The 27,386-nt window shown below is 46.1% G+C and overlaps 1 protein-coding gene across 3 annotated transcripts in view; it reads right to left on the bottom strand.

The window, feature by feature from the left end:
- RUNX1 (RUNX family transcription factor 1) overlaps positions 1-27,386 on the bottom strand; it is a 174,455-nt gene that overhangs the window by 57,707 nt on the left and 89,362 nt on the right. For all 3 annotated transcript variants that reach the window (XM_071753572.1, XM_071753583.1, XM_071753562.1), the window contains exons 3-4: positions 20,775-21,028; positions 15,410-15,566 (exon numbers count right to left, since the gene is read on the bottom strand). In XM_071753572.1, coding sequence (XP_071609673.1) covers positions 15,410-15,566; positions 20,775-21,028 — 411 coding nt within the window. The remainder of the gene's footprint in view (positions 1-15,409; positions 15,567-20,774; positions 21,029-27,386) is intronic.

Below are 27,386 nucleotides of genomic sequence, written 5' to 3'. Positions count from 1 at the left end.
CTACATCTACACAGATCAGTGATCGCCATGTTCTTTAAATTCTTTAAATAGCAAATTAGGTTATAAAGCTTTACAGCTTTGTTACTCTTTCTTCTACAGCACAACAAATCTTTCTATGAGGCACCAGCAATAAAGTTCAATAAATTTCCTTCCAAAAAAAATGTATCACCCATAGTATTACACTTACCAAATATCAGAGGCACCTATAGATCTTCCTTATTTCAAAAAATAGGTTTCCTGTATTGCTATATACAAGACCTAGATCACTCAGACTCAAAGACACTTTGAAAATATACATTATCCTCTTTACTGAGGAATTTCCTCTGTGATTGTGATTCCCCCCCCCCTTTTTTTTTTGACAACTGCTGATGCATTAGGTAAGGTACTCCTACTGTTTTGCTAGAATACACAGTCAATTTACTTCTTTAGAAGGCTCTTGTGGATTTTTCAAGTAGAAAAGCAATGCAGAAAAAAAGTTATAACAATAGTGAAATGCAGTAAAACATGGCCACATTACCAGTCTGCAAGACCAGAATAAAGAATAGGGAGGTGAAGTTACTCTCAAGATTTTCTACAGAACAGACTAAATCTCAGAGCCTGTATAAGGTTGTGACACGAGCTGGCAGAAGCAGGAAGATACTTAGCTTACTTCTTGTTGACAGAAGACTATTCATTAACCACATACTGGTTAACCACAGGACTATGTAACCATAAACCTACATGTCATTCATTGCTGCTTACCAATAATTCTGGCTGTGTTTTTAATCTGGTTATTCTGTTTCATTTACATTTTGCTTTATTAAGTGTTTTTTATTACTTTTATTCATAGCTTCTGCATTATTCAGCATTTATGTGTCTGGTTGACAAAGGCAGAGGAGGTATAGTTAGTGAAATCTATGGTTTATGGATATACCTGTTCTGGGATGACAGCATGACTAGAAATGTCTCCTCCTTGCTTTTATGTATGACGATACAGCCCAGGTACAAGAGAAAATTTTATTTTTAACATAAACTTGCATAATACACTTATGCACAAGTACATGCTCATGCACATGCACACACATATACAACATGCTGCAGATTATACTGCTGGAAATAATACCAGATGAGTCAGCAGAGGCTGTATTCAGGTTCCCTAGCATTGGAGCCTACCTTAGATGCAATGATTTCTGGCACCTAAGTGCACCTCCTAACTACCAGTAGAAGACCTATACCGAGGACTCGGTGTCTCTACTCAGCTCAGAAAGGGATGGGTGCTGCCAAAACTGAGTCAGACAGCCTAAGTGAAGGACTGACTTCACTCGTGACTGTAAAGAGGTACTAAGCACTCCAAAAAGGCATTCTGAAACACTGCTCTGGTTTGGGTGCCTCAGGTAGTCGTGATGACAATTTGATGACACCCCAGCAGTCACAGCAAGCCAGAATGTAGCCCTCCACTACCTAAAATAAAAGCCTGAGATGTTAACACTCTGGATTAAGCATTCCCACAAATCTAGAGAAAACCCTACACAAAACAGCTCAGGCCTATGATGTGTGCCTCAGTATATTGAAGCCAATTGTCACTGCGTCACTGTGGAAAAGCTGAAGGATGATGTCAGTGTCAAGCTGTTCCTCACTGAGCTTCAAGATACATTTCACAGGCTGTTGCTCTTCCTGTAACTGTGCCTGGCAGCTCCTAATATTAGCCACACAGCACCTAATGAGCAAAAGGATCAAATTCTCCAGATGTGGGACAGGGCTCTGCCTTTGGAAACCCTTCCCATGGACATCAAGCATAGCCTCATATGCGTAAGGGCTGAACATAAGACTCACTGCTTCCATCAACTCTTCCCTCAAAACTAGGGTAGGAAAAATTGCTTAGTAATGTTTATTTTTGCAAGACCATTAAGGTCAGAATCCTTTAAGAAAAAAAATAATGGAAACAGTAGCGTTTCTGGCTGAAGTGCAGTACTGACTTTTGAATTGATGCTTAGAGACTCTGTTGATGGATTTGCTAGAGACTGTACCATCAACAGTGCCCTCAAGAGTCACACTGCTGATTTGACAGCTGAAGTCAGACAGATTAAACCAGTTGTCCCCAGCTCATGACTTTATGGGATTGCTCGTGAGATCCCCTGATGCTGTGCAAAGCTGCAACAACATAAGAGGAAGCACAAAACACGATGCTGTCCACCAGTGCCTGCTCAGCAATACTGAGCAGCCTCCAGGACCCAAGCATCTGAAGGTGTTGTGCCCATGCTTTGCACTGCAATACAGGAACTTCAAGTCTACATTCAGTCTGCATCCTATTTGACCTAGTCTGAAAGCAAAAGGAGCAGTGAGCTCACATCTGGCAGGAGAGATTTTTTAAGTGATTCTCCAGAACAGTACTGAAGGGCTCTAGAGGGAGCAATAGGCTTGTAAGCTATGGCCCCTGGGAATGTCTGAGAGGAACCACAGGGGAAAAAATTAATCCCAAGTGACAACAAGTGACAACAAGTCACATGAAGCTCCTATGTGCTGCTTTAGTCATCCCTGAGCAGTGTTGTGACCAGATGGGTCTGGGGTGGTAAGGCTTGCTTAAAGTATAAGTGGTTTCATGAGCACATGCAAAGAGGAATGAAAACAGACACACCTTAGGGAAGACAGGACACATCCAGAACCTATCCCTTCATTTTAATCCACCTCTTTCTTAGTCAAAAAAGAGCCATTGATTGTATTGATGAATGTTCATCCAAATAAGTTCAGAAAAAATATGGAGTGAAAGCTTCAGGAGTCTGTCTGTAGCAGGCGGGGGAGAAGAAAGGGAGGCCAAAAGATTATGTGTTTACAATTATTTTCTTTTGCTTTGGAGATTTATTCTGATGATCACAGATGTGTCATTAGAGATGTTTTGGCTTTTTTTTTTTTTTTTTTTTTTTTTTTTTCCAAATTATTACAGTACATCACTAGACTGAGAAAAGAAAAAAGGGAAAGGAGCCAAGAAAGCTTGTGCTGACAAGGACAAAATGTATAGATGGAAAAATATTAAATGTAATACACAAATACAATGCAAATTATATTACAGACATTTCTATTACATTAGTAAGAGACTTCCAGGTTCTAGTAAGAAAGATTACGATACTTTTTTTTTAAAATTTAGCTTCTACCTCTTAGTGCTTATGTGCCTACATTTTTTAAACCATGCTAAATGATCAATTTTACACATCTTTACAATTTCTCACAATATCTTCCTGGGCATCTGCCAAAGCAAATGTCTACTGCATTTCAATAACATATCTGACTGTATCTCTGGGCAGGATGTAGTACACACACACTCTTGCATATTCATCCTCAAACACCCACTGTTGTATTGTACAGTCAAATTTTGCCATCTTATGCCCCTGATTATTCCAAATATATTCAACAGGACAAGAAGGGCCAACATAACTGGACCCTTCATTAGTTAACTGCTGCTCATTATATGAATGAAATACTTTTGTAGGTCTTCAAGGCTCATGTCCAATTGCAAAAGTCCTTCACGAGTCCAAATTCTGTGCTCAGATGGTGACTCTTTTCTCCTGCCCCTGTTAAGAGTTTCACACCACCAGAATACAACCATGCAAGTTATGTTTGGTCCAGTGGCTATTTCATCAGAAATGACCTGCAGCTGAAGTAAGCAGCATCAAAAAAAAGAACATAATTTGTTTACCATCAGCACCACAGATACCACTGAATTTAAATATGAGAAAAAAAATGTTATTCACCTCATCTGACACCAGGCTGTAAATAGTTTACAAATTCTGCTGCCACAGACCAAGGGTTCAAACGGATAAATGTGAACATGGGTAGATGTCAGCAAATGAGGGTGATTGCCCAGAGAAACACAAGAACTGTCCATGCAAATCAGTTTCAGGGGGAACAGATCTGTTCGTGTACTGATATGGACGTTTTGTGGGTGCAAGCGTGTGTCAAGTTGGAGATTTGTGAAATGCACCCACTTGCCTCCTGCCAAACCAGACTGGGTCAGCCTAAGGTATACTTCTGAGCATTTCTGTCGAGTGTCTCACTCCAGGAAGTTCTTATATCTGTGTTTACATAGCATCTACTTACCTGGAATGAAATCTCCATTGCATTAAATCAATAGGTGTTTTGTTCTGCATTTAGATGGGGCCAAGTTGTCATGCAAATAGCCAAAAGTGGCTCTGCTGCAAACTTAGGCCCAGCTACAAATGACTGAATTTGCTTTGCAGTAAGCTGTGGAAAAGCAACTCCCTGCTGCTGGGAGCTGCTAGTGCTGGCTTCTCCCCTTTCCTTTACTTCCCAGCTCCTTGCAGCACTACTGCTTCACCAAGACGTGCCCTTCATTCTCTCTTCCTCCTTGCCCATTGCCCAGCTTTTTTATCAGCCAACAAATCAAATGCTGTGGTGGAGAGCAGCAGATTTGCCTGCCTCTCCTGCAATGCTCTGGGGATTCCCAGAGCTAGAAGGCTATAAGTCTGGGGTGGAATTGTTTCAAGGCATTATTTTGGTGAAGAGTACGTGCATTTAACCTAAGGCAACACAGGAACATTGTTAAGCAACAAAAATTACATAGCTGAAATCAAGAAACATTAATAGAGATGCTGTCAATCTAAGCAGGCACTAAAGCAGACTTTTACCTTAAGCCCATTATCTGTGTGATAAGGATATTCCCTGACACTTTTCTGGAAATCGTCCCTCAGTATCTCCTTATTCCACAACTCAAAAGCCTAACCCTAGGCCTGCAAGCAGTGGACATGAAATATTTCAATAAATAGAGGCAGAAGCTGGTTCTTTACTTGGTGTAACTTACATCTGTTTAAATAAAGCTGATAGAGGCTTTGGCAGCTCTTCCAGCAGACACAGATTGGTGATGCACAGCAACGTTTTGTGCACAGCCCTTGTCATTAGGGATACCAGGCATGCTACAAGACCTGTCTCCTACACTTCATGCTTCCCTTTGCTCTGGAGAATGCCCATGCAGACAGAATGTCTTAAAGTAATTTTATTCCCTCTCTTTGCTTTGTTACAGTGCAACAGCCAAATCCTTTTCCTCAGAAAAAGAGGAGAAAAATCTTCCTGCTGAAATAGACAAAAAAATTCCAGCGCCTATCATCCTAGAAACATGTCACTGTCAATTAAAAAACCCAAAACATAAATTTCTTGAATGCTGCTTTTTATCAATTACTGTAGCAACTAACACCTTTAGTATTTGATCCAAAGCCCACAGAAGAGTGATTCTCCCTTGCACAAGCAAGGATCGCTCGTGTTCTCAAGCGTTGCAAGGGTGGGACTCAGCTAGCTAAAGCAGACACAATTTTTTCGCTTTTTCTCTTTTTTTTTTTTTTTTCCCAGATGTTTATATTTTAATTAGACAAGACTTTTGTGTGCAGCCAGTTTCACTTCTGCACTGATGAGCGGTTTCACTTCCCAGTCCCATGTGCTGTCATGATGATACCATCCACCGCCTCCTCCAGCCTTGCAGGGGCCTCTGTGCTAATCCCTTGCCTGACAGCCTGACAATGTGTGTAAAACTACAGCCGCTGCTGATGCTGCTCCATCGCTTGTCTGCGAGGCACCTGACAGCTCCTCTGTGCTTAGGAAACTCAGACTTGAAACGCACTCGTCTGAGCTCTTCATGTCTACAAGGTTAAAACGCAAGGCATCAGGTTCCTTCGCGTTCCTTCCCTCAGGTTACTACTTCTAGGTTCTACCTTCATGTTACTTGTCCTGTGAATGTGCTTCAGCAGAGGTGCCACAAAGTACAATTCGTTCTGTTTAATGCAACAAAATAAATAAATGGTGGCAGTTGAGTAGCAGGAGGAACCAGACGTGGGTACTACAATCAGGAAGGGAGCTGCAACACAAGGTAGGTAGGAGAATAACTCTGAGCTTCCATGAAAGGATGCAAATGAATTGAGGAGTCAAGAGATCTGGGATGGCAAAGAAGCAAGAAGGCTGTAGCAAGAGGGTATCCTACAATAGTCAACTTCGGGTAACATCCAATAGTCAACGTAGATATTAGTCACTTTTGTGTGCCAACATTGACAATCCACAAATGCACAAACCCACCAGGTATTCCCCTACATCCCGATGTTGTCTAATTTCAAGCTGTGGTAGTAATTTTGCTGGCAGGAACATTATTTGTACTTGAGCATCCTTAGGTCTAAACCCTATGGAAATACCAGTGAAAGCTAAAGGTGATTTATGTATATGTGTGTCTGAGTGTGTGCACCAGAGTTACAACAAAGCTTGAGAATATTAAAAAAAGTATTTTTGCATTCTGTCCTGAAAGGCAACCCAAGCTACTTGTTTCAACTCAATTTTTGGGGTGGGATGCCTTATTAAGAGAGAAAGCTTGCAGATCAAGTTTGCAAAATGGATTAAAGCATTAAAAAACTGGGATGGGGGGAAAGAGCTTTTAATGGAAAGCCAAGCAGACTCTTACTACAAGTGGAGTTGCTGCAGTAACCACTATAAAATTCTTATGAACTTGGGTGGAGACAATAATTACAGCACAGGAAGAAAAAGGTGCTATGGGTGTCTGGCCTCTGCAGCAGAGTGTCAGCACAAGAAGTTTACAGGTTTAGTTTTAAAATACAGCGCTTCTTGTTAAAATTTTTTAAGACTTGAAATGCATATACATGATTTATACAAGCATATATGTCATTAAGAGTTCGAGAGAGCAGAACTATTTTTCCCCCAGGATGACTCTAATGTCAATGTCTTATGCTCCTATGAGTGGCCTACCCCAAAACCTGAGTTCAAACTGTGACGTGCTACGCTTCAGGAAATTATTTTTTTTCTCATTGCAATATCACTTTAGTTTTAAATGAAATGTTTTTTCCATACCAGAGCTTGAGCAGTTTGTGAATAAGTGTCCAGAAATGACTTAGGCCCCATGAAGTGGATCCAGCTCTAGGGTGGAATGAAGAAATGATTGTTCAGCAGACTGCTGTGTCACTGCTGAAAGGCTCAGGGAAAGGAAGAAACAGTGATAGGAACACTAGATGGAAAGGACAGTTCAAAACTAAATGTCTTAAATGCAAAGCTACAACCTCCTCACAGAAAATGCTTTGGGATCCTTAAGCCTAATAATAGTCCTTAACCCAGCTATAATTTCAAACCATTAATAAGCTTTTTGAGGTAGAAATTATCTCCCGTACTTTATAGGTGATGAGAGAGACATGAAAAGGTTACGGCCCAGATTCACAAGAGGATTTAGCTGCCTGAAGTGGGATTCAGGTTTGGTTTAAATGCTTAAGTCCAAAATTACAGCCTTCACCCTTCCCACCCCCCATACAGGTGGTGCCTAGCAGCAGCTGTAGTGGGTATCTGAGGGGGTCTCCCCTGCCAAAGAGCCCCAAGCCCTCAAGCTCAGCACCTGAGAAGGAGCATCTTAGCATGGTCTGTTGGCCCTGTCCTGCAGTCTGAGCCATCCTCTACCACTTCTCCTTAGGAAGCTTTGGATCAGGACCTGCTGCTCAAGGATCACCCAGTGACAGCTGCTCATAGTGGCCCCTGCTCCTGCTTTAAGCCAAGGCATTTCCCCAGGGAAGGTCCCTGCCTTATAGGATGCTTCTCAGATGAGCACTTTGGATTTTTCTGAAGGGCACCATGTCCAGATGGCTGTGGTGGGGTGGCAGGGTCCTCAACACCAGTAGCCCCAATGCCTGGAGGTCCTCTGAGAAAGAGGAGTTGTGCATGCCTAGCTTCTGGGGCTGCTGGCTGTAGCAAATGTGGTGAGGTGAGCACCACATTCCACTGTCTTCTCTAAGGACTCCTTTTATGTTTGAACCCATGATTTCTCACCCCTTAAAGCCCTGTTTGCATCATTTGCGTAGTCATCTGATTTGAAAAAACCTCAGTGTAATGGGTGTTGTGGTTGTTGGCAGATCCTATTCTGAGAAACCTTCATTTCATGGTGCATTGGCCTGTGAACCTCGATAAAGCCCTTTGAGACCTGGATTTTGTCTCAATCCCTCTTCTTTCTTCCAGCACTGACTTTCATTTGGGACCAGCCCAAGTCTGGATGCCCAAGTTCATCCAGATGCTGGCACACCTCAGTGCTCTGGCATGGTGCAGGAGCTGGGAACCAACACACTCCTTACCCTACGGAGCTATGAAGATGATGACCTCTTGGCATGCTGCAGGCAGAGGCACCAGGTGCTGGGAAGAAGGAAGGTGTGGGTTCCCTGGGAGAGTAATATGCTGCTCTGAATATGAAAGGCAAGCAGCACTTTTATGATCATCAGGGCCTTTACAGCAAGCAAGGGACTTCTGTCTGCAGTGGCCTGAAGCAGGTGAACGCCAAAAGACAACCTGACAAGTGACTTGAGTAGCTCGCTGAGCACTGGGGGTGTGCACTGGGACTGTTTACGCTGAGATCATTTTCTTAGAGGAAGGACTCCTCCACGCTATCATTACACTAATGCAATGCGCATTGATTTCAGAGCTCGGAAGAGGTCTGGGGTCACTCGATGGATATCCACGGAGTCAGCGATGGGGTAGATAACACTGCTATTACGAGCTCGAGACCTGCCAAATTCCACCGGAGACAAGTTTCAAACACGGAGCAACCCCCGTGGCCTCTGCTATGGATGCGGCTTTGTTAGAGTTGTGGTGCATAAAGTCTGGCTTGTGGAAACTCAGTGGCCTTGCCAAAGTGTTTCCCTCAGTTCCTCCCTAAACTTCAGGGAACTGATGTGCATACGCACCGCTCCAAGCACCGCCCCGCTGAAGAGCTCTTATGGCATCGAGCCTTCACAGCAGCTGCTTCCCTCCTCCTGGCCCCGGTCTCCAGAATCTTCTCCCTCTCCCCCACGCACTGCCCGCTCCCTCCCCACACCGCAGGGCAGGTAGCACTGTGTCCTTGAAGGGAACAGCAGGAAAGGGTGGAAGAAGTTTAGGATAGTTCCTAGCAGCGCGCCCTGAGGCTGAAACCTGCTCCTGTAGTAAAGACTCAGAGGAATCACCATCTGTGCTGAGAGGCAGCAGCTCTCAGAGGGGACAGGCAGGAAGAGCATCAATAGAGGAAGTAAAACCAGAGACAGAGATTGATGCAGGACAGAGATGAAGGGAAGAAAGTCGATTTGGAGGGGCTGAGAACACTTGAAATAATATGATGGGGAAAACAGGAGAGCGGTAGGTTTGGAGCGGAAGAGGTGGAGTGTCACAAGACATTCAGGTAATAGAAAAAAAAAAGTCTATTTTTTACTGCTGATAAAGAGTTTTTAGAAGGTGACAGACACTGGTTCAGACTGATGAGGATTTATGCACATGACTATGCTGGGAAAGACTGTCCTGACAGCAATGCTAAGCCTCTGATTTACAGCACCCTCACTTCTGCTAATCCTGAGTGAGCTGACAAGAACTGCATGCCATAGGATAGTCAGCTGAAGTTCACTAGCCAGCCCTGAAGCTAAGGTCCTAATTTGTCTCTCAGAATGATTTTATTCAGATTCCAAAATAGCAACTGTAATTTGAGTTGTAATAAAGGTACATGCATATATAGGTACCTAGGCACACACAAAAATAAATATAAGAAATATATTTTCACCAGGACTCAAGCTGCCTCTGAAGGAGGGCACACTAGAATAAAAAGCATAATAAAAACAAAGAAAAAAAAAAAAAAAAACAGAAAGAAAGAAGGAAAAAAAAAAGAGAGAGAGAAAAGCTGTAGGGCAAACAGATCTCTTGAAACTATGTAACCTTTTCATCTAGAGAGGTACTTTGTCTTCCTGGTAAGCCCAATTCCTTTTCTCATGGCAAAAGAAAAATAAAAGAGGACAGTGGCTGTCTCGTCCTCATCATTAGCCCCAGTTTCAAAAATGTACAAGCAGAGCCCCGCGGAACCAAAAAAATAGATTTATTGTTATTGGACTGAGGGCAGTGGTTCAGCACTTGGCATGGCCACTGTTTACAGCAGTAATGCTCCCGGAGACAGGAAGTTCTCCAAATCGCTCTGCCATTATTTTTCTCCTGTTGACGCTTTCTGATTGAGAGTTTTTTCACCCAGACGAAATTTTAAGTAACCCAGCAGAGAGTGTTTGGGAGCTGGCAAAGCCAGCCGCAGTCATGCTCAACCTCAGGGACCACATGATGTTTTTTGAGTCAAGCCCCTGCGCAGAGCTGCATCATACGTACACTTCCTTACACAATCAGCAATTCATGCAGACCCGGCTGCACGTAGCGACTGTGTGTGCTGAAGACAGCTCAGGAGACACTGCCATCATGAGAAAGTCTTCTACCATCCCATCCCATCCCCTCCTCTCCTCCTGCCACCAGGGCCCTGCCAAAGGCCAGCATTCAGACAGCCACCCTTTTGAAAGGGTTTGCTGATCAATCTAATGCCGACTAAGGTTATTTGGCTTTAAATAGGCATCGGCTCCCCTGTTCCAGTGTAGGGTCTCTGCACACAGAAATCTTCTACTGCCACTCAACTTGAATAGACATCCTCAGTTCAAATTAACAAAACAACTAAGCAACCTTAAGTCACTTGAAAATAAGATTACTGCTTCTGACCTGTGTCTCTCAAAGGAAACTTCACCCTTCAAACCAAACTGGAGGGAGAAGAGTCCTGTGATAAACACCGACCCTCTAATGCACACCCAGGGCAAGGAACAGCAGCACAGGCCCTTCCCTTGGCCGCTGCCCACAGGACTGGCAGTGGCAAACTGGGGCAAGCAGCTTTGTAGGTGCTCAGCTTTCCCACCCAAGGGCTCTGCCAGTCCTGCCCATGCCCACCAGGACAGCCAGGCTGCTGGATGGCTCGAAGGAGCTGCCCATTTCTCTGGGGCCAAACCTCCCTCCCACTGGCAGCAGCATCCTGCTAGCACTGTGGTCTTATCAATCTGAAGTATAAATAAGGGATTGTTTTCAAACTCTATCAATTGACACTTTTTTTTCAGTTTTTGATTGCTGTTGGATTTCTTCTACTCTCAGCCGGTCTGGCAAGCATGGCTCATTGCTACTCCAGTATCTGATACTGTGTCCTCTGAAGCATTCCAATGGCTTGGACCAGGATCTGGCCGGCCGCTCAATACTGATTTTATGATCCTGTTGAATAGCATCCTCCTCTGTTTTGCACATACTTTTATAATTTTGAATGTGTTTAAGTAAAAAATAAAACAAATCTTAAAGTGCTCAAGTAACGTAACCACAACCTGAGGCTGAACAGAAGGAGCAAAATTCTGACTTCAGAAGTCTAATGAAAATAATTGGACTTGGAATCCAGGCCAGTAACTTCTGGATCTTAAATATTTTTGAGATTCCAGCTTAAATTGATTTTTCTTTCCCAAAATTATATCCAGAAGGAAGAGTCCCAAGGGCAGAAACTTCTGATTATGCTTGGTAATATCTCTCTCTCATGCTCTTCTATCAGCTACCTCTATGAAAAAGGAGCCGTTCTTTGGCTCTGTGGAAACTGAAAACTATTGCAAAGTTTATTCATGAGTCTGACCCCAATAGCTGGTAGGAAATATATACGCAGGCTTAATTTTCAGTCCTTTCCAAGACGCAGTTTTTAAAAAGGTCTTGCTGGAAACCTATCATAAAGCTCCATCTCCAAGATCTCACCTTTAGATTCAGATCTTCTGAAGCAAGCCAGGACACTTCCCCATTAGGTACTATTATGATAACCTATTAATAATTTTTTCATCTGGAAAACATGTTTATTTGTTGGGGTTTTTTTAATGTTACATTCTACAAAGAAGATAGTTACTGGGATTAATGATTCCATGAGGAAAATATGTAATGCTTACCAAGCCACAGAGCTTTTCCTCTCCAAAATAACTATTTATTTTTAATTTTATCCAATGAACTTCTATGGTGTCAGGATTTTTGCATCAGATTTATTTCATCATAGTAACCTAAACCAGTTCTTTATACATTAAGAAAACAGGGTACTTCGCAGAAGAAGCATTTTGAAGTTTGAAGTGCTTATGCATGCAGGAAGAAAAATAAAGATTAATTTTTTTTTAACCAGGTAATCAGGGAAGAGGGGCTAAGATTGGCTGAAGTTTTAAACCACATTTTTCTTTCAGAAATTACTTAGTCGGGCTTACAAGCCAGACAGGCAGGTTTTCCCAGTAGCATTCTCAAGCTAGGGTGAGGAATAGTAATTCTGGAGCCCAGCCAATTCCAATGTAAATCTGTTTTGTTCAGGAAAATGAGCCAAATTGCTTTTATACAACATCTCAATGTTTCGGGTGACCTGCAATATTCTTAGCTCCCATTCTACGTGTCAAAAAAATTCAAGTGGGTGGTTTTTTTTTAATTCTGAACAACAGGCGGAGGCAGAGCAACAGGGGCGACAGCTTGCTCCTAGATACAAAAGGAACCCTGAAACATGGTTTGGTTCCTTGAGCTTTGGCCAGTTATGGTTGGTGTGTCTGCTCTGACCAACAGGCAAGATCAGACCCCCCAAACAGGGGGTCTGTACACTGTAACTCACTCACAGTCTGTGCAGAGCTGCCTATTCACTGAGATGAAAATGTGGTAACAATAGTCCTTGGCTTGAAACAGCCATCAGACTGCCCTGCTAGATTTCATTTAAAGACCACAGAGGAAAATTTAAACTGTTTATTAAGAATGGTGAGAAGGCCAATTTCCTACTCACGTAGAAGAGATAGCATGATGCTTCCACCTGGGCACTAACTGATGCACATGGAACTGTCATGGGTGGAAGCCGTTCCGTATTTTCCAGCAGGGATTTTAAATCACCTGAGGAACACAAAGAGTGTCCACTCTGACCGTAACCGACGTGAACTTTCACTGTTCACACAATACTCCTGGCATCATGTTATCACTGGTGGCAACCAAACGTATTCAAACTCAAATATTATACAGCAAACAAAGTTTCAGTTCTAGCAAAGTATCAAAGGAAGCAATGCCCTTTGAAGCAGCTACCTTATGCTTCAGGCTTTATACAAATTCAACAGAACAGCACCTCAGAAATCCCATACCAAATGCAAACAAATCCCCACCTTTGGAAAACAACCCCCTGTTCGAGGAGTAAACAAAAGCATACATTAGTCACTCCCTCCAAAGATGGGCAGCCAACGGTGGTGATGAGATCGAATCTCGAAGCCTAACTACTAGCATGCAGCATTCCCAAATCACTCCACTGCTTAAAGGATCCCAGCCACCTGAATATCATGCAACATGCAAGGTTTGTTCCCACACGTGAGTGACCGGATACCAGCAGCCGCTTATGGTAAGGGGCTCGGCGATGCTCCCCGCCAAACTTTTCTGTATGAATAGAGACTGTTCTCTCCCAGCCGCTGGATTCTGACCTTGAAACTCACACAGTTCACTGTTATGATTTCTAGCTTCATTACCATGGCCAGGAACTGAACTACAGGTTTGTTTTTATTAGCTTCTCCGCCACTTTGCCAGCTATTCATTTGAATCTTCTAAACAGTCATCTCTGAATCATAATGCAAATTCCATTTACTGAAAAGGTGGTACCTTTAATATAACAAATGAACATGTTTAATGACTGATACTTTTAGACATTACAGCATCTCTCATGTTTTCAGTAAATGGATATAATTTTCTCTGCATTACCCTATTATTATTCTTTGCTAGCATTACAAAGCTACGTTCTCAGCTGCGGGTGTTTTCCACCGAGTGCATTTTAAAGGCAGCCCAAGCAACACAATTTAAAAGACATCTCCCTCTGTATCCGCAGCTAAAAATGCTGCAGGATACAGACAGATTGGGTTGGTATTTTCTTCTTCAAATGTAGTTGCTGCTTGCATCTGTGTTTCCACAGGGCCAGGTTCTTCCACAATTGCTGACTGTATTTATATTGGAAGAATATCTACAGATGCATTTCACTTCAAAGGCAAATAAAGGCTGCTATGTATAATCAGGATAACTTCCTGAAGCCTGACCCATCTCCCATTTGGAATAAAACATTTTGAGAGTGAGCAAGCAGAAGTGGGTCACCTTTGTCACTCTTCTGAAGCATGCTCATAACTCCATTTGAGTCTATAAGAGCCACAGATGCAACCATGCATCAGAAGATGGCTCAGGTGTTCAAACGGGGGAAAAGGGAGGGGAAAATAATGAGTAGGGGTCAGCGAGCCCCGAGTATTTAATCTGGTTCAGAGAAGCAACAGCACACAAATTGCTCAAAAAGGTGGTATACAGAAACCTACCTACTTCAGTTGCAGTACACACTATAATTTTGATTTGTGGGTGTTACAACATTGAATTGTCCCTGCATATTACTGCTGTGTTCAGGATGCCATAGGGTTACATTCTGATTTTATTTAAAGATAATGAGCAAAACAAAAGAAAAATACATAAGTAAATATCATATAAAGTTACATGGATGATGTGAAATTTTTTCATTCTTCACCTTAAAAGAGAGGTTGATCTTTTCTCTGAGCTTTTTCTGAACAACAGCTCACCAGCCTCTCATCCATGTGTTTGATTAAACCCCCCCCGACCCACATAAAGAGACTCTGATCACAGTGACAAGGGCTGCGATGTAAGAGGAGAGCTTAAAAAAATCTTGTAATAGAGAGATAGACGTGATTGCTTGGAATTTATGGGTTTTATCATTATGGACTGTTGCCAGAGAGTGAAGTTGCAAAGGGTCCTTTTGTTGATTTTACAGGCTTTTGAATCAAGTTTTGTATACCTGCCCACCCACCTGCAACACGTCAGGTACTATTTTCGGTTCCTAACAACATTTTTACACAGTTTTAGCTTAAGTCAGCTTTGACTCCTATTTGTTACTTACGCTCATAAGGCCTTTTTATTTACTCTGTAGTAGTAATTACTGGTTATCACAAAGATATAGCAAGTCAGATATTAAGCTCATCTGTTCTGTTCTATCCTACACACCTTGCAGGAACATGTTGAATAACAGAAAAAGTGCAAAGAAAGGAAAGTCAGGAAATGTAGTCGGTGCCTTCATCAGGTCATGATGAAACTAGAAAAGTTTTAGGTCTATGCAGGAATTACTTGTAATTTTAGGTTGAGTTGCTTTATTACCAAGACCAGTTTTTGCAGAGTGTCTGGGAGCCCCAAGATAGTCATGAGTCTTTACACAAGTGAAAATTCTAAATTTAAATTGAAAATACAGTATTTAAACTTAAAAATGGGTAATATTGTGCTGTTCTAAATTTGACTAGATCACTTATAGATTCAAAAGGTGACTTGCTGCCTATGTGATTTTTTTTTTCCGAATGAGATGTTGCTGTTTAAAAATCGAAGCTATGTGGAAGACAGGCTAGAGTAAAGCAAGAAAACCAGTATAGCTAATTCTGCGCCTTTGGAATTGGCCTACACCAGATCCTTCAGCATTCCCTGATGCAGAAAACTTGATATACACTGTCTTCAAATTCCCTCCACGTAACCAGACCTTGACACAACTGGTGAACACGACCGAAAAATAGCTGAGAAAAGCACATACCTCTTCCACTTCTACCCACAAATCGGAGGTCGTTGAACCTTGCTACTTGGTTTTTCATGGCAGCTGTGGCGTTTCTGAGTTCTGCAGAGTAGTTTTCATCATTTCCAGCCATCACCGTTACCAGTGTCCCATCCGGCACATCTCCCAAGGCCACCACCTATAAAATCAAGGAGCAGGATCCTCAGCTTCCTTATGCAACGTTTAATTTGGGGAGCAGTAACATGATGAAATAGGAAAAAGCAGTAATGGCAAAAATCCATGTAGACTAAGAACCTGCTTAGGAACAACAAGAATTGCTTCCATTCCTGGTTTGTGCAGTGTCCTAGAGAAGTTTTTAACTGGTGCATGTCTGAAATACACAGCATAATGTGTGCTCTGACATGAAAAATACACAAAATACGCTTTTCAAAATTTACTTCTGTAATTGTCAATAAATAAATTCAAGTAGCAGGAACTGATTCTGGTCTGGTTTACATCAGTAACATTACTTCTAATCTACAGGAGAATAAGCACAGCAATGAAAATGTAAAATTCAAGAGAAAACAAAACCAAGCCAATCATCTCATGGATGGGGAGGATCAGAGTCCCCACAGCTGCACAGGTTGCCCCAGTCTTTTCCTCCCACTTCTCTGAACAGAGATGCCCTGGCATAAATTCAGAATAAGCCCATGGAAAAGCAGTCCTCACTGAACACGCACTTAAACAGTAATCACAATTTACTGAACAATTTCTTTTTTTTTCCTTTAGAAACTTGAAAGCAAATCATTGACTTAAGGTGTCACCCACAACCTGATGGATGGCTATCACAATCCTAACTAATGAAATCTGGAATTGCTCAAAGGCTTCCGTCTCATCCGAAATGTCGGCTCTGTAGTTCCTTGGTGCCAGCATCTATCAAATAAATATTCAAGGACACAAGATTCACTGCATTTCTAATGCAGTGTGCTGAGAGTTACATAGATTTGTCACCTTAATTTTTCTGACATCTAAAATGTTCACATTGGTTAAACTATGAAAAACTACATTTTATCTTATCTTCTTGGGCAAGACTGAGTTATCAAAAAAATTTTACCCAGCTATAACTGAATGGATTTCTGTTGTTTCTTCAGTTTCTTCTGACAAAAGCAAGAGCTTGAATTCGGTCCTCTATCATACTTTTTTTTAAATCCCATTGCTGTTCCCCCAATTAAGTCTACAGTAGCAACCTCAGGATTAATCCCAAGAAGAAAAAAAAAAAAAAAAAAGAAAAAACAGAAAAAATCTTACTAGTATTTATTTCCTCTTTTACACATTCTAAGAGGAAGTAGTCCTGCATCATGTCCTCAGAGTTGCAGCTCGATATTTTTCCTTCCTCTTAGCATTTTCTAGCTTATGTCCATACAGTTATAATTGGCTTCAACTTGTCATGGCCTGGTCTTATTTATATGAGTTCCTAATCACACTGTCCTGTCCAAACAAGATCAAGCAGCTCCTTTACTTGATCATTCTCTGATGCTTATTCCCTAGCCATAGCTCCCTCCCATAACACAAGACAGGTCTCCAGCCTCAAGTATTTCACAGCCTCTCCTTCTTCAAGAGGCTGCATTTCCCACTTCAGTGCTCTCCCATTTGTCACCGATAACCCTTATTTTCACTTCCACATGCAAAGTTAAAAATCACTGTGCCAAAATTCCCTCTTTACGTATCTATTTCAACTTCCTCTTTCCCAATCCTCCGCAGGCCAGCCTTTTGGTTTTTTGGTCTCCCCTTTGCACAACAATGTGTTTCTGTGCCCTGCGCTATGCTCAGCATTGTGCTTTTCTTACTGCCCTTATCTTGGCATAAAATAGACCTGATTGAAACATGGGAGCTGGTGAGTTTTCTCCTTGCACAGCACTGTGTCCCGAGGCATGCTGGCTCTCAAGATTGGCAACTGTGAACCCCAACGGACTCACCCAGCTGTTAAAAAGTTACAGTAAAAACTTAATGCATGCACATATATTAAAAGCACAAGAAAGGGAAAAACTGGGGCACTGCCCTCACCTTCCTGCAATGCAAATGTTTGCATGTTCATTTAAGGAAATATGTGCTAGCATTTTGGGGGATGAAAAGCCTTCATGAACCCAGTTTCAGTTGTCTCTTGCAGGACAAACATTTAAAATCACAGTTTTCAAATTACACTGAAGGCAAACTCAGTGATAAGACACATGAAAATATACTAGAAACAAGCATAAAAATTGCACAGTCCAGAAGAGAAACTAGAGATAGAAGTCACATACAATAGAAACAGAAATACCAACATTTACATTAGAAAAAAGATTAAACAGATAAGTTGGGACTTGCTGACTGGAGTTATATAGTACTTTGTTGTACTCTTTAGCTCTTAAAAATATGTATTTCCAGAAGAGCAAGAAGAGTATCAGAGTGGATGTGCTGCTGAGTATCTTAATTACCTGCTTCTGCCACATCAATCAAACAAAATTGGCCTTTTAAATTAAGATTTAGATTTTTTTTTTTAAACAGCATTTGGACAATCAATCTACATAGCATCTTATTAGATTTATTAGGTATTATTTTCTAGGTTTCTCAGAATCCTTCTTTATTTTAGGAAAAAATAATGCATGGAAGTGATCATTTCAGTTTGAAATAATATCCTTTTTCTAAAGATCAAACATCATGGGTGAATTTTTCTCAGGAAACATAAAGAGAAAACTTTCTGTCTCTATTGATGTGATGGTTGTTAGCAAATACTTGGTAAAACTCAAAGCCTTTTTGTCAGAGTCAAATAAGATATTGGCAGCACTGGAATGATCTGAACTGAATTTTCTGTTCCAAATGATCTTAAAAATTATGACTTCAAACATTCCTTTGCGAATATTCAATATTTAGTATAAAACGAATTAGATGGTTTTATACGTGGCAAACTATTTCAGGACTTGTTTCTCAGCGGTTCAAGGTGGGAGCGTTTTGGAAGGGGGGGACACGGACAGGACGGGGACGGGGGTTAAGGAGCACCAAGTGCTCCGGGAAGCAGGTGCCTCCTAGCCCAACATTGCAGGATCTCCTAAAGAAACCTTCCCCTTGTGGCTATGGTGGTTTTTTACTTTTTTTTTCTTTTCTTTTTCTTTTTTTTTTTTTTTTTTTTTTTCCTTCTCCATGCGTATTCTAGGTTAACCTACCTCAGTGTTACAAACGCATGCTTTCCTCTGTTTGGAGAACCTGGCCCTTTACTCTGTTTGCAGAAGCTGGGAGCGGGCTTCCTAGTTAAAACTGAGGTGGCACTGGCTGGGGAGGGGGGGTGGGAGAGACGGAGAGAGGGGCGAGGAATGAGAGCAGCTTTGGATATCTCTCGAAACCAGCCTCCGGGGTGTATTTTCTACAAACAATTTTCTGCCCGCCGCCAGAACCCCCCGGCGTGGGGCAGCGAGGGGGAGCGGGGCCCCTGTCGCTGCAGGACCCCACGGCATCTCGGAACCGGGGCCAGGCGGCGGCACCACTTTCCTCCGGGTTGGGCAACCGGGAATTAGTGGGAAGAGGCGCCTCTTGTCCCACCTTCCCGTTCCCCACCGGGAGATGATCCGGGCTGGGAGCTCGCCCCGGGGAGGGCCAGGCGAGGCACGGCGGAGAGCCGACGCGGTGGCCTCCGGCCGCGGGGGACCCTCAAAAGAAACACCGGCCACCTTTGGGAACCTGGCTTATCTCCCTTCCCGGCAGGGAAGAAGCGGGTTTTCCAGCCTGTTTCACACCGTAACTCTGCCTTCCAGGAGGAGAGCTTCCCGAGTAATTAGCAGCAGCTGCCTAGTGCGTGGGTGAGAGTATAATAATTAATCTAAATGTGTGAATTTAGGAACTGACCCTGACGATTAGTTCCTCCCTTTCCCCAGACTTATATATGGTTAAAATAAGACTACCCAGACGTCATAAAACTTTCCCCTAAAGCCTCCTCCTCAACAGGATTTCCCAAAGTTCTGGGAGCTGAACTGATTCCCTTCTCCCTCGCTTCCCCTCCCGCAAAAGCCCTCGGAAAGACTCGGGTCTGGTCACCATCAGAAAAGTTGTACTGAGGCTGTTGGTGTTTAGTAGTGACCGCAAAAGAAAGCAGTAACTTTAAAGATCTCGATCCTAAAATTAACCGCAGGGCTCCTAGGGAGCTGCATGTCTCTGCGGCTCTCGCCTGGGAGGAAAGGACAAGAAGAATAAATTACCTTTTCCTTTCCCTACTCGAAAGTGTGTCTACTACATCAGCAGCAAGAATAACAGCGCATTCAAGAAGTTAGTATGGTCAAAAAAGACCGTGACCAAGGGGGAGGGGATGAATTTTGTCTGAACCCGAGTAACGGGAAAGCAGGTAGGGTGAAGGAGGGAAGAACAGCAATTATCTCCCATCGTCCTTGCCTACCCGCAGTCGGCCGGGGGCATGGCTTGCCCTGGCCCCGCACCACTGCCGCCGGCGGCCCGTGGCAAAGGGTAAGCTGGGGTATGCTCGCTCCGCATCCTTTGACGCGGTTTTATTTGGGCTACCAAGTACAGATTTAGCAAGGGGCTCTGGAAACAGAAGTCAAGTGGCCGCAGGGTCTGCCCAGTGTAGGCCCCGACATTTACTATTAGAAAGCCAGAAAAGGGAAATATGTGTGTGTTTGTTTGTGTGTTTGTCTTCCGAGGAGCCCCTGGCAGCCTGGCGGGGGGATGCCCAGCACCTCCGGAGCGGGGCCGGCTGATGCAGCGGCGGGGTGTCCCCGTGGGTGGTAGACCCGGCCAGGCGCTCTGCCCGCAGAGGGACCAGCCGCTGCTGTGGGCGTCTTCTAGGGGAGCCTACGTCTCCTTCAGTTCCGGGGCGCCTGCATCTCCCACTGCCACAGGCTGCGCCGACATCTGGTCCCTAGGGATGCCAAACGCCACGGCTCTGGCCTCTTTTTAAAATTATTATTTTATTATTATTATTATTTTCCCTTGAGCAGAGCTGCGCGCTGCTACCGGTTACTAGAGTTATGAATGGACCGAAGCTGGAGGCAGCGTCTGGAGGGAGCCTGCCCAGCCGCCGCTGCTCTCTCCCGCTCGGAGCCCGGGAGAGAGCCGCGACATCCCACTCCCCCCGCGCTTTCCCAAGCTGTCGCGAGTGGCAGCGACCGCGAAAGGAAGGATGGATGGCAGAAAGCATGGAAGGAGGCTGGGGGTTCGCTGCGACACACCGCCGGCCCCGACGTGGCCTCCCCGCCCTGCCGTCTGGGTCGCGGTCCGTGTGCTGGTCTTAGCCCCGGCCACTGCTCCCCCAGTGCGTCCCCCCCAAAAAAGCCACGGGGCGCGCAGCCTGCCCTCCCCTTCCCGCCATCCCACCCTGCCGCCCCTACTCCCAGAAGCGCGATTTTGTGGGAGCCCACAGACGTACCTTGAAGGCGATGGGCAGCGTCTTGTTGCAGCGCCAGTGGGTGGGCAGCACGGAGCAGAGGAAGTTGGGGCTGTCGGTGCGCACCAGCTCCCCGGGGTGATCCGCCAGGACCTCCACCATGCTGCGGTCGGCGCTGCGCAGCTTCCCCGGCAGGGCTCCGCTGTGCTCGGCGCCGGGCAGCGGGAGCGGCTCGGTCATCTTCCCCGGGCTCAGCGTGGTGGAGGGCGGCGTGAAGCGGCGGCTGGTGCTGGTATCTACGGGGATACGCATCACAACAAGCCTTTTGAGTGAAAGACCTCCACAGAGTTTTTACAAAACAGCGAAACGAGAGTAACTCTTCAGCGATCTGCTCTCGGGGGACCAACATAAACGGATACTGGCTGAGGACCCGGGGGAAACTTTGTTTCTACGCCAGTCCCCAAAGTTAATTTTTTGCTGGAGGAGGCTGAGATAGTGAGCACGCCGAGACTTAACTCTTGGCTTCCTGGCACTACGGAACAGATCACGTTAATCCGATAAGCGAACGGGTCGTCCGTGCAGGGTTTTACGGCGACGCCTGTGCATCTAGTCTGCGGCCGTGACTCAAAAAGTTACCGGGGGAAAAGCTCCTTCCAAACTCCCAAGCACCGTGGTAAAAATTAGGCAAATCAAAACACAAGACGCGGTCAGGAACGCATGCAAAGCCTGGGCTTCCCAGAGTCAGTTGCCTATTAGTTTCTTCCAGGTGATTTCTCTACAGTCCCAAGAGAAAACAAAGTACATCAGCGTCTTCCGTAGGTAAAAATCGCTCTTTAAGAGGGAAATTCGGGGTCAGTCTTCAGAGAAGGCAATACGCGAGCTAGACTTTCTGATCAAAGGTCAGCTGGCTACAGCTGTACATATATTCACGTCCACACACGTTCACGCACACACACATATACTGCACTTCATAAAATATTTACAATATAATCTGCAGAGAATTTAAACACAACAGGAATCCATTAATGTTCTCGGCAAGATTTTTTTCTTTTTAAGCAGCCTTGAAAATCAGCTTCAGTAGTTTGGTTCGTGTTGCTCTGAGAGTACTCGTGTCATGACCTTTCTATCATTCTTGCGCAAAAGAAAAAAAAAAAAAAAAAAAGGAAGAAAAAGAGAAAAGAAAAAGAAAGAAGCTCGCTCAGTGCACAGCATTCAAGCTTTAAATCTCTATCTTTGTACTTGTCTTTGTTTCATCAGTTTAAAGAAAGGTCGCAGCCGATCGCAAGCTCTGAGGCTAAAAGGTCCACAGCTGAAAACTTGGGTTTGGGGATGTTGGTTAAATTGTGGGTTCTCCCTGTGGTTTTGTGTGTGCAACAGCGCTCTCTCTCTCTCACTCACGTCCTCCTCAGCAGTCAAACCAACAGTCTGCAACAACTTCGCCAGTCATTGCCAATACTTTTTTTTTTTTTTTTTTTTTTTTTTTCTTCTTTGCTATCTGAGGCAGTCTTCCTCTAATTCGGCCACAGGAACCGTCTGCTTAACAATATTTTAACCGCAGCAGGTGGAAGCCTGCTTTCGGAAGCATGGCTTTTCTCTCGGCCGCCTCCAGCCAGCGGGATGGTTACTGCCAGCCTGAGCGGGAAGCCCCCACGCACACGCACACCCTGAAAACCCAAAGCAAACCACACAGCGAAAATAAAAATAATAATAAAAAAACTAAAAAATAAGCCACTGCTTCTGAACGAGTGAAAGTTTTCCTTCCGCACAAGAGGTGGTGGCGGGCGGCGGAGCCGCTGACCCCCACGGAGAGAGACGGTAAGAAGCGGGGAAGATTCAAACCCGCCAAAGTTGCCAGCCAGGGTTAGAAGAAGTGTCAGCCGCCAGCCCAGAAGACTGCTCCGAGGAAGCTCATTTCCACAGCGGAGAAGCTCTCGAGTCTTCTTTCACGTGAGTCGCGGGGAACGCAGACCTTCCTTCCGACCGACCGACCGACCGACCGCCCGGGACACCCTCCGCTCCGCCGGGCTGGGCAGGGCAGTGCCGGGTCCTGACCGCTCTGCTCTCCGCTTCCCCTCGTTGAGCTGGACCGGGCCGGGATCCGCAACGTCGCCGGGCCGGGTCCCCCCCCGCCGCCCCGCCGGTATGAATGGAGGTGGCCGGGAGCGAGTCGGCGGCGGCGGGCGGCGCGCGGAGGAATGTCATTCCCCCGGCTGCTTTGCATACGGGGAGGGCGCCGGCCAATCACAGCCCTTCCCGGCAGCCGCCAGGGCGCGGCCGCGGGCCAGGGGCTGCCGGAATTGGCGCGGCCGCCGCCGCTACCGCGGGGCGCGGGGGGTGAGCGCCGGGTCGGCGGGACGCCGCGGACACCGCAACCGCGCACCCACCCACTTACCTACCCACCTACCTACCTACCCACCCACCCACCCGCGGGCTGCCGCTCCCTCGGCCCACCGCAAGGCGCTGGCCGGGGGCCCGCCGCAGCTGTGTGCAGGGTGCTCCGCGCCTGCGGTTTGCTGTGGGGGTGGTGGTAAGGGAGCCAGAGCGGCGCGACCACCGGCTTTACCGCTGCCCGATGCAGGTCCCGCTTGCCTTTCGTTTACTGACCGCCCGCTCCTGAGGAGCGGCGACTGCCCGCAGGGAGCCCAGAGGTTCCCGCAGCCCCGCGGAAGCCGCCCCGGCAGCCCCGCTTTCCCCGAGCGATCTCCCGGTGGGGTTTGCTCCGGGGTGTTTCCTCCCAACCAAAAGCGTCCAAGCTCTAGAGAAGGGCACCTGGACCGGCTGCCCCCGAGGCTTACTACCCCCTGCCCCGCTGGTTTTCCACCCCCGCTCGACATATATATACGGCCGCCGGGCGCAGACGGGGGGATATTCTCTCCTCGGCATAGCTCAGCCGCCGGCCGGGGGTCAGGCAGGGCCGGCGGGCAGGCAGCACTGCTTGGGGGTTCCCGGCTTTTGCCCCGCCAGCCGGCCTAGGCCCGAGAAGCCGGTAGCGAGGATGCTGGGTGTAGGCGTGGCTGCCCTTTCAAACTGGCTTGGGGTTATTTTTTCTTTTTTTGGTTTTGGTGGTTTTCTTTTTTTTGTTTTTTTGTTTTGCTTTTTAGTCCTGGTGGCGAATGTCGTGGGCTCGCCGCTGGTGGCGTTCCCCGGCCTGGGAACAGGGTGATCCCTGCCCGCTGCCGCCGTCGCGGCGCAGCCCCCGCCTTTTCCCCCCGCTCTCGGCACGAACTTGGGGTTCACTCCATGAAATTTCACACCCCTCTTACCCCCGTGTTTCCTCTCCCCGCCGTCTGTCCACCGGCACGGCCGCCCTTCCCCACAGCCACCCCACGGGACGCCTCCTCCACGTCCCCCCCCCCAAAAGCTCATCAGCAGCGGCGGCTGCCGCCCGCTCTCCCCCGGGGCCGGGCGGGCATTGAAGGGGAGCGGTGGCAGCTGCGGCGGGGTGGATGGGGGGTGGGGGAGACTGGAGAGCTTGCGGAGGATGAGTGCGGGGGCGGAGGGGACATCACGGGGAACGCCTCTCGCCGCGGGAAGCCGGGCTATGGAAAGCCCACGGTGAGCGGGCTGAGGCTGCTGCCCGCCGCCGAGCCTTGCGCAAGGCGGCGGCGGCAGCCCCAGCCCCAGGGGCGGCCCGCAGTGCAGATCCCCGGCGGGGCCGGCAGAGGGGGCCCGCCGCCCGTATTCGGCCCTGCGGAGGGGAGTTTGGGGGCGGGGGGGTGGCCTAGGGGCGACCCCCGGGGAGTTCGGCAGCTGCCTGCTCGGCCCGCACGTTCTCGCCAGAGCCCACTGAGGGCTGCGGTCCCGCGGGGGACGAGACCCGCCGTACCCCCAGGGAGTGAGGGTCGGCGGAGAGGGCTGCCTTGACGGGCGGCTGGCCGGGAGACCCCGCACCCACCCCAGGACGCACAGGGGAGGACGAGGGACCCTCAGTGTTGCCGATACCCGCTCTGGAGACGCTCCGGAATTGGGAAAATAACTAAGGGAACGCGTTTCGGCACCCTGCGACCTGCGGGGATTCGAGCACTGAGCAAGCTGCTGCCATTTACGCTACCTGGTCTATACCGAGCCGCAATTAAACAAAGCGGGCTCGGTGCTCAAGGGAGAGAAATCAGCTTTTGCCTCCCCAGAGCCTGCTGTCGTGGACAGGGTTGCGCCGGGTGCCCCGAGGGGCCGGGTGCCTTGCGCGGAAATCCACGGCGCGCAACTGAGAAGGAAGCGGCGCAGCCTCCTGCCACCAAATTCACGGGACGAGAGCCAGGTGTAGGTTTCCTCGCACCTCTCCTGTGCGGGGCAGGAACCTCTCTGCCAGAAGCCGAAAGGCTCCGGGTGCCCCAATCTGCCCCTCCGTCCCTCTGCGCGGGAACCGCTGAGGCGGGGCCGGGCCCTGGCTGCCCCTCCGCGCCCAGGACTGTCCCGCGGCTCTTCCGCACTGGAGGGTTACAATTTCATGCAACCCCTAGCCTCATTCCCTTCCTTCCTCCCTTCCAAAGGGAGGAAAAATTTTCTGTCCCCCTACCCCCGCTCCATCCTTTGGGGGACAGCGATGGGAGCGCGGAGCGGGAAGGGAGGCTCCGCGGGGGCGGTGGTGGCGGAGCCTGGCTCATTTTCCCCTTCCTGCCGCACTTGCAACAGGTCCCTCTTTTAAGAAGGCGACTTTGGTGCAGAAACCGCTCTATTTCACACCAAGTGTCGATGGTTTGTGTATGTTTTTTTTTTTTCCTTTTTTTTCTTTTCCTTTCTCCCTCCCCCTCCCCCCCCCCCTTTTTTTTAAGTCCATCTCTTACACGGTTACTTCTTTCTGGTATAGAATTATCTCAAATTTTTTTTATTAGTGAGAATTTTCCTTCTCTTTTAAGGAAAAAAATTATACAGGCAAATGGTTGTTATAAACTACAGCTTAAAAACCACCTGAGGCATATTAGGGGCTGATAACTTTTTAGGGTCATTGTAGAGATAAGAAGAGTTATTTTACTGATGTACATAAATTTGCATACATTGCCTAAAATGTTAAAATAGTCAGTGTTTGAGGTCTGTTTGTTTGGTGTGGTTTGTTTTGTTTTTTCTTTTTCTCCCATTGGTTTTAGCCAAGAGGTAGGGAGTCCTTTGTATTTAAATTAATGAATATGTTGAGCTGAATTTCACTCGCTGCTTTGCATCCCATCCTAATCTGAATTTATTACTCTAAGTACAAAATAAACCCGATTTATTACAATGTGAATTGTCAGAAAAATACAAAATGCCATGATTTAACAGCAGATGCAGAAAACATCCATTTTCTATAACTTAGCATCATTATCAATGCTGAGGTGAAAGACATAAAAAGATAATACTGTCACATTTAGTCTACATTAACTCAGCAGGAGCCAAGCTTTTGCAAGGTAAGTTAAGAAGTTAAGAAGGAGAGGGCAGATAAGGAAAATACTGTAATGAAGATATTTTGAGAGAAATCAAGTGCTGTATTTTACATGCTCATTGACACTTTTTTTGTGGTGGACATATTATTGTGTTGATTTTGGTTTTCCAGTTTGCTTAGATTACTTACTATTCATCTTCCTTAAAATTTTATTTCTGCAGAGATAGACAAAGAGAGTAACTCTCATAGCAATTCCTGTATCTTGAACAGGTATTCTGGTACGAATGAATGAAGCAGATTGCAGAAATATTAGTGAAAAGACAAAGTAAGGGAATCATGCATGGTATTTAAAGCTGATACTTCTTCTCACATGGTAGGACTGTTTATCATCCCTAACGTTAAGACTTGAGGTTGGACAGTCAGTCTTTTAAGCAGGAATCCTTTTGAAGAGGGAATTACTACTGGTGTTCTAATGTTACCAGTTCACATTCAGCACAGCTTACATTTGTATTTTGACATCAATTTATTACAGCCGTAAACAAACCACAAGTGAATCTCTATCTACCATGCCTTGCCTCTGTCGTACAGGATTACTCGACCACAAAGCACCAAGCTTTTTACATAATACAGTTAAGCAAAAGCTTCAGAAGTATGAAAGAGGGAGCAACAATTTAGAGATGAATTTTAAAGAGCCTAAATTACAACAAAGGGTGAATCAGAGCCTGAACACAATACAGATTCCCACTGCACAGCTAAATATTCCCTGGCCAAGCAGGCAGAAGTGGCCACTTGTTTGTAATGGGCTGAATTTGTGTGGGATGGGAGAAAACTTACATAAGGCAGACAGCAGAACACCTTGTTAAAGGAGAAAATAACATAGACCTTAAAAGAGCTGGCATACGTATCATCTGAGCACAAAGTGAGAACTGGCTGCAGACCCTGATCTTGCCAACACTTTGAAACACACCTAACCTCGTTCTTAGTGGCGTTGCTGCTGAATGCAATAGAAATCTCTTTGAGGAATGAAATTAAATGTGTGCTTTACTGTTTGGAGCATTTGGGCTGAACGTGGCATTTTCCAGTGGGTCAGCTCCTACCCCATGCCCCTGAATTCACTTCATATATGTATTGAGGCTGTCTTAAGGTTTTTAGAGGGGTGTAAGCATGCTTTGCTTCTACTAGGGATGAATCAGTTGGGTTAATGCCTGCAAAGGAAATTTGCAGGATCCAGCTTCTTAATTGCTCCTGCAAGTATTTATTGCATAGCTGTTACCATCACAGGTAATTTCACTGACTGACCT

Source organism: Heliangelus exortis, chromosome 1 (assembly GCF_036169615.1).
Source record: "Heliangelus exortis chromosome 1, bHelExo1.hap1, whole genome shotgun sequence".
Classification (NCBI taxonomy): Eukaryota; Metazoa; Chordata; class Aves; order Apodiformes; family Trochilidae; genus Heliangelus; species Heliangelus exortis.
This window is presented reverse-complemented; position numbering and strand designations above follow the sequence as displayed.